At 44.7% G+C, this 12,687-nt stretch overlaps 1 protein-coding gene across 1 annotated transcript in view; it reads left to right on the forward strand.

Moving 5' to 3' along the window:
* The window catches only part of FBXW8 (F-box and WD repeat domain containing 8), a 126,151-nt gene that overhangs the window by 100,884 nt on the left and 12,580 nt on the right, over positions 1–12,687 (forward strand). Inside the window, exon 8 of the mRNA XM_004753416.2 lies at positions 5,485–5,612. Within this exon, the coding sequence (XP_004753473.2) occupies positions 5,485–5,612 (128 nt within the window). The remainder of the gene's footprint in view (positions 1–5,484; positions 5,613–12,687) is intronic.

The raw sequence follows: 12,687 nt of genomic DNA on the forward strand, positions 1-12,687 counted from the left end.
GGAAGAATGTGTTAAGCAAAACAAAGCATCTCTGGGTATTTATTATGAACTGGACTGTGGTGAGCTGGATACCATGTACCAATCAGTTAATCTCCAAGCACACACTCGGTCCTTGATCAGTGCCGCAGGAGTGAACGACAGGATTTCTGCCCCCCAGGAACTTTGAGCCTAAGTCTGAGCAGTGTTTTACAGCGTGTGGCGTGGTGCTTGGTAACAGAGCCTCAGGTGGCCTGCCCAGAACCCAGTGTTTGAGAACACAGGTCTGGGGGTTCAAGATGGCATCTTGGGAACACCAGGTGAAGTGTGTAGACAGAAAATACATTCAGTACTGACAAGAGTGGAACTTGTCAAATTGAATTCTGCCAAGGGCACAGAGAGAGCACAAAATAAGCTTAATTGGGATGGAATTGGAGAGAACATGAGGATTATTTGCTTTACTCTCTAGAATTTGGCTTCTTACCAAGACTATCCCCCTTAGAAGAGCAAAGTATGTGTGGCAGTGATGGGGGTGGCTTCTTAGGGAATCAAGAAAGAAAGCAGGTAGATTTTGTCATCTCCAGGGATTTCAGATATCCTCACCCACAGCCACCCTCAGCCCAGCATCTCCCAACCTTTAGCTCTTTGTCACCTCCCTTTTTTAAAAATGGCAGCAGACAAGTGATCTTTATGCTGTTTTATTTTTTAAATTTATTTTTAAGATTTTTAAAAAAGATTTTATTTATTTATTTGACAGAGATCACAAGTAGGCAGAGAAGCAGGCGGTGGATGGCGGTGGGGGGTGGGGGGAGCAGGCTCCCTGCTGAGCAGAAAGCCCAGATGCAGGGCTTGATCCCAGGACCCTGACATCATGACCTGAGCCAAAGGCAGAGGCTTAATCTACTGAGCCACCCAGGTGCCCCGTATTTTTAAGATTTTATTTATTTGTCAGAGCACACGCAGAGGGAGTGGCTGGCAGAGGGAGAAGCAGGCTCCTGGTTGAGCAGGGAGCCCAATGCAGGACTCAATCCCAGGACCCCAGGCTCATGACCTGAACCAAAGGCAGATGCTTAACCAGCTTAACCACCCAGGTGTCCCCCACTGTGCTTTTTTAAATGCCACCATCTTGTAAAGAAGCCTTCTGACCTCTCCCCACTCCTTTAGAAAGGCAGTGCTGGGGCCCTGAGGAGGCAAGCCGATTGATCAGGGGGTTGGTGTCCTGCCTTTGGCCGATTGAGGACTATGAGGAGGACTTACTGTTTGGGTAAGTTTAAAATCAAAACGGAAATGAAGTTCCTTTCTTCTTCCAGCAGTGCATGACCAAAAGTCTGGGACTGCGAGGCTCTATAATCTCTTCGTAGTGATTTCTGTGTGCGGCTGGCTCCTGTTTCATTATGAAGGTAGCAGGAGTCCCAGATTTAGGAAACATTTGCAGTGACACTCAGATGCCATCCCACTGGGTGGGTGAAGGACCTTATCCCACTATAGGGACAGTAGCCGTTTCTCAGCTATTTCCTTCAAGCTTTGGTTGGATAGCCGGTCCTGGGCACACCAAATATTCCGGGTTACTCCTGGAAAGTACAGGGCCCACCTGCACCAGGCACCCCTGATATTGGCCCTGGGGCTGCCGCCTCCTTCCTGATTGTACCCTGCCCCTCCCCTTGCCATCACTAGTCACAACACCAGATGCAAGGACCTGGCTGTGAGGTGGGTTTCCTCAGAGAGGCAAGTCCCAGGTAGGGGGAGCGGGACGGCTGGGGGCCGCGCAGCAGCTGGTGAGAGGATCAACCTTTACAGCCGGCAGCAGGCTGAGGCTTCTGCAGGCCCTCCGCCATCCTGGGTCATCCCAGTACCGGCTGTAAAGATGATTGATAAATATATGTTGACTTAACTGTTGAACGAAGTACATTATTGGTCTAAAAAAGAGAAACAACCCAAGTAGCCATCAGTATGAAATTACATATCCGTAGAGAAATTCTGTGCAGCCATTAAGAACAAGGTCTATCTATAGAGACTCATGAGGAAAGGACTCTCACATTGTTTAGGAAAAACAAGTTGTAAAACAACATAATTCCATTCAAAGGAAAACAGTTTTATATACACACAGACGCCTGGGTGGCTCAGTTGGTTGGGCAGCTGCCTTGGTCATGATCCCAGCATCCTGAGATTGAGTCCCACATCGGGCTCCTTGCTTGGCAGGGAGTCTGCTTCTCCCTCTGCCTCTGCCTGCCATTCTGTCTGCCTGTGCTCGCTCTCTCTCCCTCTCTCTCTCTGATAAATAAATAAAATCTTTAAAAAAAAAAAAAAAGAGACAAGGCAGATCTGTGTCAGAAGGAAGTCTCACACTGTATACACCTAACTGCTGAAGTGGTTATTTCTGAGATGGATCTATAGAAGGTTTTCAACTTCTTGTAATTCTGTTAGAATGTGTTACAATATATATTACACTTGAAATCAGAAAAAAATAGATTGTTTAAGAAAAAGATTTCAAAGAAATCTGAACAGCTGCCAAAATGGAAAGTTTGGATTCTTAAACTAGGGTTTATGAAAATACGTTAAGGTTTCTGGGGGCAGGGTGGGGGGGGGACTTTCTGCTGAAGTTCTTTTTGTTTTATTTATTTATTTTTTTAAGATTTTATTTATTTATTTGACAGAGATCACAAGTAGGCAGAGAGATAGAGGAGGAAGCAGGCTCCCCGTTGAGCAGAGAGCCCGATGTGGGGTTCGATCCCAGGACCCTGAGATCATAACCTGAGCCAAAGGCAGAGGTTTTAACCCACTGAGCCACCCAGGTGCCCCCTGAAGTTGTTTTTAAACAATGCTTGTTTCCAGCAGGTGCCCTTTCAGTAGCTAGCTACCTGGAAGCCAGAGAGCAAGGCACACCTCCCGGTGTCCTCTGCACAGGCATCTCCTGTAGTTCTCTCTGCAGAAGAGGCGCCAGCCTTAATTTTGTCACTTGAGCTCATACTTAAACTAAAACTTTGCTCTGTAATCACTTATGTAGGCTCTTTTGTAACATACATTTGGTACTTAAAGGGAAAAATCCCAGCAATATCTATTGATTTGGCGGTCACATTAGTGCAGAGCATTTTGTCTGAGATTTTAGCTCTGGGTAGTGTTTTCCTTCTTTCTAGCATATCCACACACCTCTGAGAGGGAGTCAAGTGGCCCTGGGTTGAGACTCACCCAACTAGGGCAATAAAGAGAAAAATTAGTCTAATGCCTGGTCTTAACAAGAGGGGGAGTGGGAGCATGAATAATTAATCTCACTCGTCTATGGCAATCAGATAAAATGAAGTCCCATTTGCTCAACCTTATTAAAAGAGAGAGAGTGCGGGAGGGCGGGAGGGAGAAATGGTAAAGGTCGTTAAGGGACTTTTAACATGGAAAGAACCGCCTCGGAGATGGGTAATGTGTTTTCTAGTCTCTGTGGTCTTTAACTAACCCTAATGGTAAAGGTACTCTTTGGATATTCTGATTCATTGAATTATTAAACATTTCAGAAAATACTTGACTCTTGACTACGAACTTTGATGCCTTTATGATGAATTTGCAGTCTTTCTGGAGAGGGATCAGATTTCCCTGTGTCACTTCGAGAGGACCCTCCGCTTGTCAAAAAGGAATGAGAAAAAGAAAAGAGGGTCTCAAGACCAGATTTTTATTCTTACAATTACCCAAGACGTTCGCACATCAGAGGCCTACCTTCCTACTATGGAAGTTGAAAACAAAAAGAAATTGAGTCCAAGAACTCTACCAAGAGCTCTATTTACATTAGCCTATGTGAGAGACCATGAGATTGCTGTTAATTTTTTTCTTCCTCCTAGAAATGATCTTATGCAGCTTTTAGGTTATTTGCTATAGATAGAAGATTTGATTATTTCTTTGTACTTACTTGGAAGAATAACTTTTTTTTTATATTTTAGAATTATTGAATTACTTTCAGAATTATTAGAACTGTATAGAATTCTTGGAGTTTTTTCAAAGTTATTTTCCACTGCATGAAAACAAATAAAATTTAGCTTGTTCTCTATAGTCTTAATAGATTAGGAAGGCATTTTCAAATTTGAAATAGTCTCTCTTCCTTTCAGGAGCTGCTGGCAATATTAATTAAGGTGATAATCTTGTTTTAACTGTGAAGCATTTCCAAAGATTCACTTGTTAGAAATGTGTGTTGATAAGGAGATCATGGTTTTCAAGGTAGAGATCATCAGCCTCTCAATTCTGAAAGAAGAATATCCTGATAAACTGATAAATGTAAGGTAGAAAAAGGGAGCGTGCCGTCTCCGTGTGTGTGCAAAAGGAAGAGAATCTCTACAAAATATTAACATTAATAGTTTTGAGTTCAGTCATTTTAACCGCATGATCAACAGAAAAGAATACGTGCCCAGAAGTGTATGTGTGTGTGTCAGAGAGAGAGAGAGAGAATGAGGATGAGGTGGCTTTTGAACTGTGAATTTGGGGGCACACATGGGCAGTATCTTAAGTATTTACAACAATGACTAATCCATAGCAAGCATCTAGGGCTTTTTAATGTTATTTTTATTATTTTATGTTATTTTTATTCATTTATTTGAGAGAAGTGAGAGTGATCACAGAGGCAGAGGGAGAGGGAGAAGCAGACTCCCTGCTGAGCATAGGGCCTGATACCGGGCTTGCTCACTGGACCCTGAGATCATGACCTGAGCTGAAGGCAGACATTCAACCAACTGAGCCACACGTGCACCCCCATAGTAAGCATTTAATGTTAATTAATTGAATTTTTTTTTTTAGTAAAAGACTTAAATAATCTTTAGAAAGATTCCTCATGAACCATCTTTTTTTTCTTTTTGCTGGAAAGAAAGCACAGAACTGTTCGATCATAATGAACACGTAGTCTAGAGACATCCTATAGAACAGAACCTCCTAAAATTAGCAAGGGGAGAGTGGCTGGAGAGAGAGATGTTTGGGAATGTCAGTTATACCTCACTTAAAACTTGTTTTAATGTTTGGGAATAAGACTTTGTGTTTTGGTTTGTAGTTTAGTCTAAAGAAATCATCTGTCATGTAGTGATTAACTATCCATCCTCCTGGAAATAGTACCATTCTTTTTTTCTCCTTCTGGGATAGCAATACAGAGATGGGGAAAATGAGATAACACAGGCTGGCACATCTGTGGACATCAGAAAATCAGAAGGCAGCTTCCCAATCTGATGTTGTCACTGACTCTTAGTTTCCATGCTGCTCTTTCTGGGTTAGGAAATTGGGATACCTAACGTCCCCATTTGGTGTTTTCCTTTGTGTCCTATGACTTTTGTACCTTGGCCTGGGAACTCTTTGGCTGTTCTTTTATTTTCTTTTGCATTTACTTTTGTCATTCTAAGAGCCATATCCCTGTGCTGGAAAAGGTCAGGAAATTATGCAGCAGTACATGTCCGTTAAGGGTTGCTGGGTGATGGTCTAGGATAAGAAGTGTTGGATGGGGCTCTGCTGTACACAGCTGCACACCCACGTATCTTCCTTCCTTCTCAGATCCTGGTGTACAGCCTGGAAGCAGAACGGTGCCTCTCAAAGCTGGGCAACGCGCTTGGTGATTTCACTTGCGTCAACCTCAGAGACAGCCCTCCCAACCTCATGGTCAGCGGCAACATGGACAGGAGGTAGGTGTGAGTGAAGAGCCATGTTTTGCAGCCGCGGTGGCTTTCTGCCGGTCTTTGCCCCTCGCCTCCCCCGTGCTCGCTCATTTCCTCTGCTGCTTGCACGGCTGCGTTCTCACTCCACAGCCTTGCCGCCTCAGTTCAGCCTGATCCTTAAATACCGTCTCTGTGAACTTGGAGAACAAAGTCTTGCATTAGGTAATAGTTGGACAGAGCTAGCTCTCGGCCTCGTTTCTGAAACGCCATGGGAAGGTGGTCTTTTAAGCCATTTGGTGGACACAGTTGGTAGAAGGTCCAGTGAGACCACTTGGAATATCTTTTGTCCCCCTGCTGCAAAATTTGTCTGGCATTTAAAAGCTCACTTTCTAATATTAAAAACAATAACCTAAGGGCTGAATCATGTTCAGCAGAATAGGATTGCCTGCCAAATGATGTCAAGAGTGTATTTCAGAACACTATGGTGTCCCTCTGGTGATGGGGGGGAAAAGGGACTTGATGGGAACAGATTCCAGTTTCTATTTAGCTGATTAGCAGTCTTCTCTTTAACGCTTTGGCTTGGGGAGTCGGATTTTCCTGCTACAGGGTCCAGTGCCAGTAACGGACGCTCCAGGAACCACCAGCACGAAAGGATTAAAGTATTTGAAAAGACCCTCTGAGTCCAAATTTTAGGTCTTTTTCCCTCCCCGTCCCTTCTCTCCCTTGTCTTTTCTTTTCCTTGTCTTTTTTTTGGCTGGTTATCTGCCATGTCTGATCCAGTGCCCTGAAGAGAGGTAGCATGGCTGGAGGCCAGGGTCTGCCGGCGCCCCCTCCCCCGGGCCCGGCCCCGGGCTGCAGGTGGTGGGCTGCTCGGTGGGGGGATCAGATCGCAAGGCGGGCACTCCTGTGTGCCAAGTCTCAGACCTCTGCCGCACCAGTGCAGCAGCTTGCAAAAATAATTATTGTGTCAAATAATATTTTCAACTCCTGACCTTCACCCCTCTGCTACCCCCTTCCCTTAGAGCGGAAAGATAATGTGAGTGTGCTCTGTGGAAAGAAAATTGGCTTCCTAAAAAAAGGCTTCCTAAAATGGCTGATAATTTCTGAGCTCAAGAATTGAACTCCTCATTGTATGTATAGTTTTTCTCTAAAAAAGCAAAAAACAAACCAGGCTTGGTAAGTGGCCCCACATGTGGCACAGCAAATGAAATCCGTTTGCAGTTTACTTCTGTGTTGTGGTTTGCAGACTGAGCCGCACAAAGGCTCCACGCTTATCTGCTAGGATCTCCCCCAGGGATCGAGCTGCTACTACTCTCTTTCCAGGACAGCGAATGCAGAGGCCTCTTGGGGGCATCCAAATGGAAGGGTTTAGGATTGTAGGTCATCCCTCAGAGTTTGCTTACGGCATGAGCATTTAGGTGTTCGACTCTAGCTAGGCTCCCAGGAAGCCGCCGTGGTGTTCCAGTGCTGTTCCAGAGAAGAGGTCTCTGCTGCCTGCATTACTTAGCCCAGTCGGCTGGACGGGGACAGTTAAAGCCAGACTGTCCCAACCCTTGTCAGCCGAACGGCATCCGGTCCATTAGCAGACCTGCAAACTCTGTAAAGCTGACCTTGTCCTCTGGAGCAGGGCTGCCAGAAGAGGAGCTAAAGGCCCTATGGAGAGCGGCTCTCTGGTCATGTTCAAGTGCAGATCTGACCATGTGAAGTCTGTTTCATTAGGAAACCAGTGTTATGGTGTGGATTTTTGGTTTTGTTTTGTTTTTTCATCCTCGGTCTCTGTGGATGTAAAGAGCAGACTAGTGGCTTGGAGTTGAGAAGGGGGTGTTCAGAGAGGTGTTTCATCAGGGCAGTCCTAGATGTGCCAGCTGGTGGGCCGCTGCTGGGTTGTCAGGGGCCCGCCGTCACAGAGGTCGTTCCTTATGAATCAGAATAGTAGCATAAGCAAAATGAATTTGGAAATACAGGGGTTAAAAAATTATACCTCTGGAAAAAGGAAAGAGTAAGGAATCTAGAGTTTCAAATCTAGTAGCAGGAATGGGGTGTGCTTGTGTTTTCAGCAAAGGCTTACTAGCTAGGAGTTGGATCTCGTTAGAGAAGCACACAGAGGCTCTTATAGCTTGTGTTTTATCTCAAAAGTGGGAGCAAGGGGTCCAGTACTATGAAGAGAACAATGTACTTGGTTGTCAGTTAACGGCCGCTGCAATTTTAAAAACCTGGAACTTCCTTTTTAAATTTTTATTTAAACTTAATTTCTACTGCGCCTAGTACTCTATCAATACCTTGAAAATGAAGTGGACTCTAAAGATACATAAAACTGTCCCAGGTTAAGACAAAAGTAATCTTCATGAATGTAAGGAAATTAGCAAACAACGGGTAGAATTTTTTAAGGCATTGGGGGGGGGTGGAGTGGCTAAAATTTAAAGGGAAAGAACAGCTCACCTAGCATCTCACCCTTTCCAGAAAAAAAAAAATCTGATAAAGATGAAGAGAATGATTAGGGTGGAAATGGTTATGATTGGATTGTGCTTCTCCCTTCCTGGGAGAAAAGGGCCATAAAGCAGGGAGAGGCTCTGCACAAGAGTTTTAACATCATAGATTATTGACTTCTTCTGAACACACATTTTGTCCTTTCCTGCTAAACCAAGAAGAGCGAGGAGTAACGTCAGGAGTGGGCTCGTGTCTGTTCTCCTCACCACAGTGTCCAGCGCTCAGTCAGGGCTCAACACGAAGTTTTGTATTTATTCTAAGATGCCCTTTTTATATGTTCACAGCTGTGCAATCAGGACATATCCTTTATAAGGAAATCTTAAAATTAATTGGCAGCATTTTTAGATGCTACATGAAATAACGGTGTTTTCAATGAAATGAAAGGATGCATTTGCTCAATGAAGGCAACATGAATTAATGGCTTAGGAATGATAACATTTACAAGAAGCCTCAGTAGGTCACCAAGAGAGAGACTGAAGGAAATAGGCCAGTTTGTTGTTGTTTCAGTTTAACCTGTGTTTGGGGTTCACTGAGCATTGAAATCTCTACATTTATGTCTTCTACGAAATTTGAGAAGTTTGTGGCCATTATTTCGTCAGATGTCGTTTTCTGCACTAATCCTTTCTCCTCTCCTTTTGGGACTCCGGGATGTCAGACTTCTGGTGTTATCCCACAGGCCACTCATGCTCTCTGTTCATGTTCTTCCCTGAACTTCCTGTCCTTCAGAGTGTATAATAACTCTCCCACTTAATTTCAGGTCCACTGACTCTTTCCTCTGTCATATCCTTCTCCTCCTGAGCCTACCCAGTGCTAATTTTTTATTTCCGGTTTTTTGGGTTCCAAATTTGCATGTAGGTCTGTTTCTCTGCTCAGAACTTCATTGTTTCTTACCATTTTACCTTTACCTTCCGAAATATAGTTACAACAGCTGCTCTTAAAGTCATTGGTGATTCCCCAAATCTGGGTTGTTTTTTCCCTTAAGAGTGGGTCGCATTTTCCTGGGGATTTTTTGGTGTTTTTTGTTTGTTTCTGTGGTGTCGGGGGTGGGGATGTATGTCAAGTACTTTTGGATTGTATCCTGGACATTGGAAATGTCATGTTGTGTCCACTTTGGATCGTGTTGTATAATCCTCTGGAGAATGTTAAGGTTTTTGTGTTAGGGGGCATTTGGGGGTGGCTCAATTGGCGAACTGTCGGACTCTTGATCTCAGCGTTGTGTGTTCAAGCCCCATGTTGGGCTCCACGCAGTGTGGAGCCTACTCTAAAAAAAAAAAAGAAAAAGAAAAGGATTTTTGTTGTTGTTGTAAAAAGGCAGTGACCCTGGTTAGGTTCAGACTGCATGTTCTGTCTTCTGTGGGTGGTAACTCCAGTGTTAGCTCCATTTTCAAAGGTTTTGTTCATGCTTCTCTTGGCTCTGTCCCACACACGTTACCCAGGGGTCAGTCTGAGATGCTATTGGTTTTTTGTATGTGGTTTTTTGTTTGTTAACTAAAGTACAGCTGACATGCAGTGTTCTGTTAGTCCAGTGATTTCAGCCGTCTGTCCGTCATCACCAGGACAAGTGTCGTTAGCATCTCTTACCGTACAGTCTTGACTGTATTCTCTAGGCTGTACTTTTCATCTTGGCAACTTATTATTTTATACCTGGAATTTTGTACTCTCTTAGTCTCCTTCACAGTGTTGCTCATCCTTCCACCCACCCACTTCCTCTGGCAACTCCCAGTTGGTTCTCTGTATTTACTGTCCGTTTCTGTTTTTTTGTTTTTTCTCATTTTGTTTTTTAGATTCCACATCTGTGAAATCATATGGTATTTGTCTTTTTCTCTTTGACTTCTTTCTCTCAGTATAATACCTTCTAGGTCCATCCATGTTGTAAGTGGAAAGATTTCACTTTTTATGGCTGAGAATATTCCGTTGTGAATATATACCGGATCGTCTTCATCCGTCCGACCATCTATGAACACCTGAATTGCTTCCATATCTTACTCTTATAAATAATGCCACAGTGAACACAGGAGTGCATGTATCTTTTCGAATTAGTGTTTTTGTTTTCTTTGGGTAAATGCCCAGAAGTGGAATTTTTTAATTTTTTGAGGAACCCCCCGTACTGGTTTCCTTCCCCACTAACAGTGCACAGGGTCCCCTTTTCTCCACATTTTCGCCAGTGCTTATTTCTTTTAGATACTAGCCGTTCTGACTGGCATGAAGTTATAACTCATTGTGGTTTTGATTTGCATTTCCCTGATAAGTGATGTTGAGCATCTTTTCAGGTGTCTGTTGGCCATCTCTGTGTCTTCAGAAAAACTGTCTATTCCGGTCCTCTGGAGATCACAGTGTTGTTGGGTTTTTTAAAGATTTTATTTATTTATTTGACAGAGATCACAAGTAGGCAGAGAGAAGGGTGGGGGGAGCAGGCTCCCTGCTGAGCAGAGAGCCCAATGCAGGGCTCGATCCCAGGACCCTGGGACCATGACATGAGCGGAAGGCAGAGGCTTTAACCCACTGAGCCACCCAGGTGCAGTGACAGTGTTTTAAATCTTAGATGAAATCTTGGAGCCGTTGCTATATGCCGCGTTGGAGCTGTCCTGCACAGCTCAGAGAGGAGCCGGAGATTTGTGTGCGGGCTTGTACAAACAGTAACAGGCTCTCTGTCAGTGTGTTCCTCTCTTCATCCCTATACTTTCCAGCGTTCAGAGGCTCTTTGGGCCTCTGACCAGAAGAAAGGGTTTCTCTCGGTTTTCCCTGCCTGCTTCACTACCACCGTGCAGCTCTGTGGTAACAAGGCTATTAACAAAGAGGGGGGGATCCCCACAAAGACATCCCTTCCCCAACACACACAGTCTTGGGACTGCAAGGGCCCTTTGCCTCGGTTCCTCAGAAAGGTGGCCTTTCTTTCGGAGCTCGAGCTCCTGCACTACCACACAACTCTTGGAGCTCATACTTGGGGCGTGGCTGAGAGAGAAGAGGGAGGAGATGGGAAACCTTTCCCCATGGGGCCCCTTCCTCCACAGCCCACCATCCGGAGTTGACTCTCCAGTGTCCTCAGGTGTTTGCTTTGTGTTTTGGCCAGAGGATTTGGTTGTGGTCAGCAGGAGACAGGCAGTAACGGGCTTCATTCCTCTTGGCCAGAGCAGAACCCCCACTTTCTCCTCAATGATTTAAATAAATGAATAGTTGGCAGTCGGGGGCTGTGTTAACTGAGGCCCCTTTCCATCCTCCTCATCGGTGACCTGCTCATTCCCCACCATGAAAACGGGGGGGTCGGGGGGGGCAGCGGATCTCATCCTGGAACATCCTGGAACAAAGCAGTTCGTCACTGCTCTGCAGGGAGAATCTCAATAGGACTTGGTGGTAAGGGCCTATGTCAAGATGGGAGTGGGTTGCCAAGGCAACAGTCACTCTACCAACAATGCTCACTGCCTTTCTTGCCCTGGAATCTCAAGATGAGTTTTAAATTTTTAGCACCTTTTTTTGAGATAAATTCACATGCCTACAATTTGCCGTTTTAAAATTGTACAATTCACAAGGCTGAGTTATATAACGTTCACAAGGTTATGCCGCCATCACCATCACCCCAAAAAGAAACCTGTACCCACCAGCAGCCACTCCCCAGTCCCTCCAGCTCCTCTAGCTCTAGGCAGCCACTCTTCTATTTTCTGTCTCTCCAAATCTGTTTTGGACGTTTCATATAAATGGAATCCTATAAAATGTGACCCTTTGTGACTGGCTTCTTCCGCTTGCACGATGTTTCCAAGATGAACCTGCGTTGCAGCCTGAATCACTTCTTCATTCCTTCTGTGGCCAAACAGACGCAGTCGTGTGAATATACCCCATCTATTCGCTCGTCACTTAATAAACACTTGGGTTGTTTCCACTTTCTGACTATTGTGAATACTGCTGTATCATTCAAGTACAAATTTCTGTGTAGACATAGGTTTTTCGTTTTTTTGGCTATATACCGAGGAGTGGAATTGTTGCCTTACATGGTAACTGAATGTTGAACCTTTTCAGGAACTCTAGACTCTTTCCAAAAGTGGCTGCACCTTGTGACTCTCCCACCGACACTGGGCGACGGTTCTCATTTCTCCATGTCCTCGCGGGTCCTCGCGGGTCCTCGCCCAGCCTTGCCCTTGTCTCTGATTATAGCATAAGGGGTGTGAAGTGGCAGCTCATCCTGGGTTTGATTTTCGTTCTCCTGGTGGCTAATGTGGTGTTGAACTTTCTTTCACGTGCTTTTTGGCCTCATCGAATAAGTGTCTGTTCAGATCCTTGGCCTGTTTTCTTCGCTGGGCTACTTGTCTTTTTTATTTATTGAGTTGTCAGAGTCTTTAATAGATTCCAGATACCAGTCCTTTCTCAGATGGGATTTGTAAGCTTTTCCCCCCAGTTGGTGGTTTGTCCCTTCATTGTCTTGGTGGTGTCTTTTGAAGCCCAGAAGTTTTAAAATGTCAATGAAGTTCAGTTTATCCGTTCTGTTCTGTCACTAGTGCTGCTGGTATCACACTGAAGAGGCCATTTCTAGCCCAGGGTCACGAAGATTTACTCTTTTAAGTTTTCTTCTAAGATTTTTCTAGTTTTCACTGTTCCCCTGAGGTCTGGGTGCAGTTACAGTTGA

The sequence above is a fragment of the Mustela putorius genome, unplaced genomic scaffold (assembly GCF_011764305.1).
Source record: "Mustela putorius furo isolate JIRA1106 unplaced genomic scaffold, ASM1176430v1.1 tig00537248_pilon_pilon_pilon, whole genome shotgun sequence".
Lineage (NCBI taxonomy): Eukaryota > Metazoa > Chordata > Mammalia > Carnivora > Mustelidae > Mustela > Mustela putorius.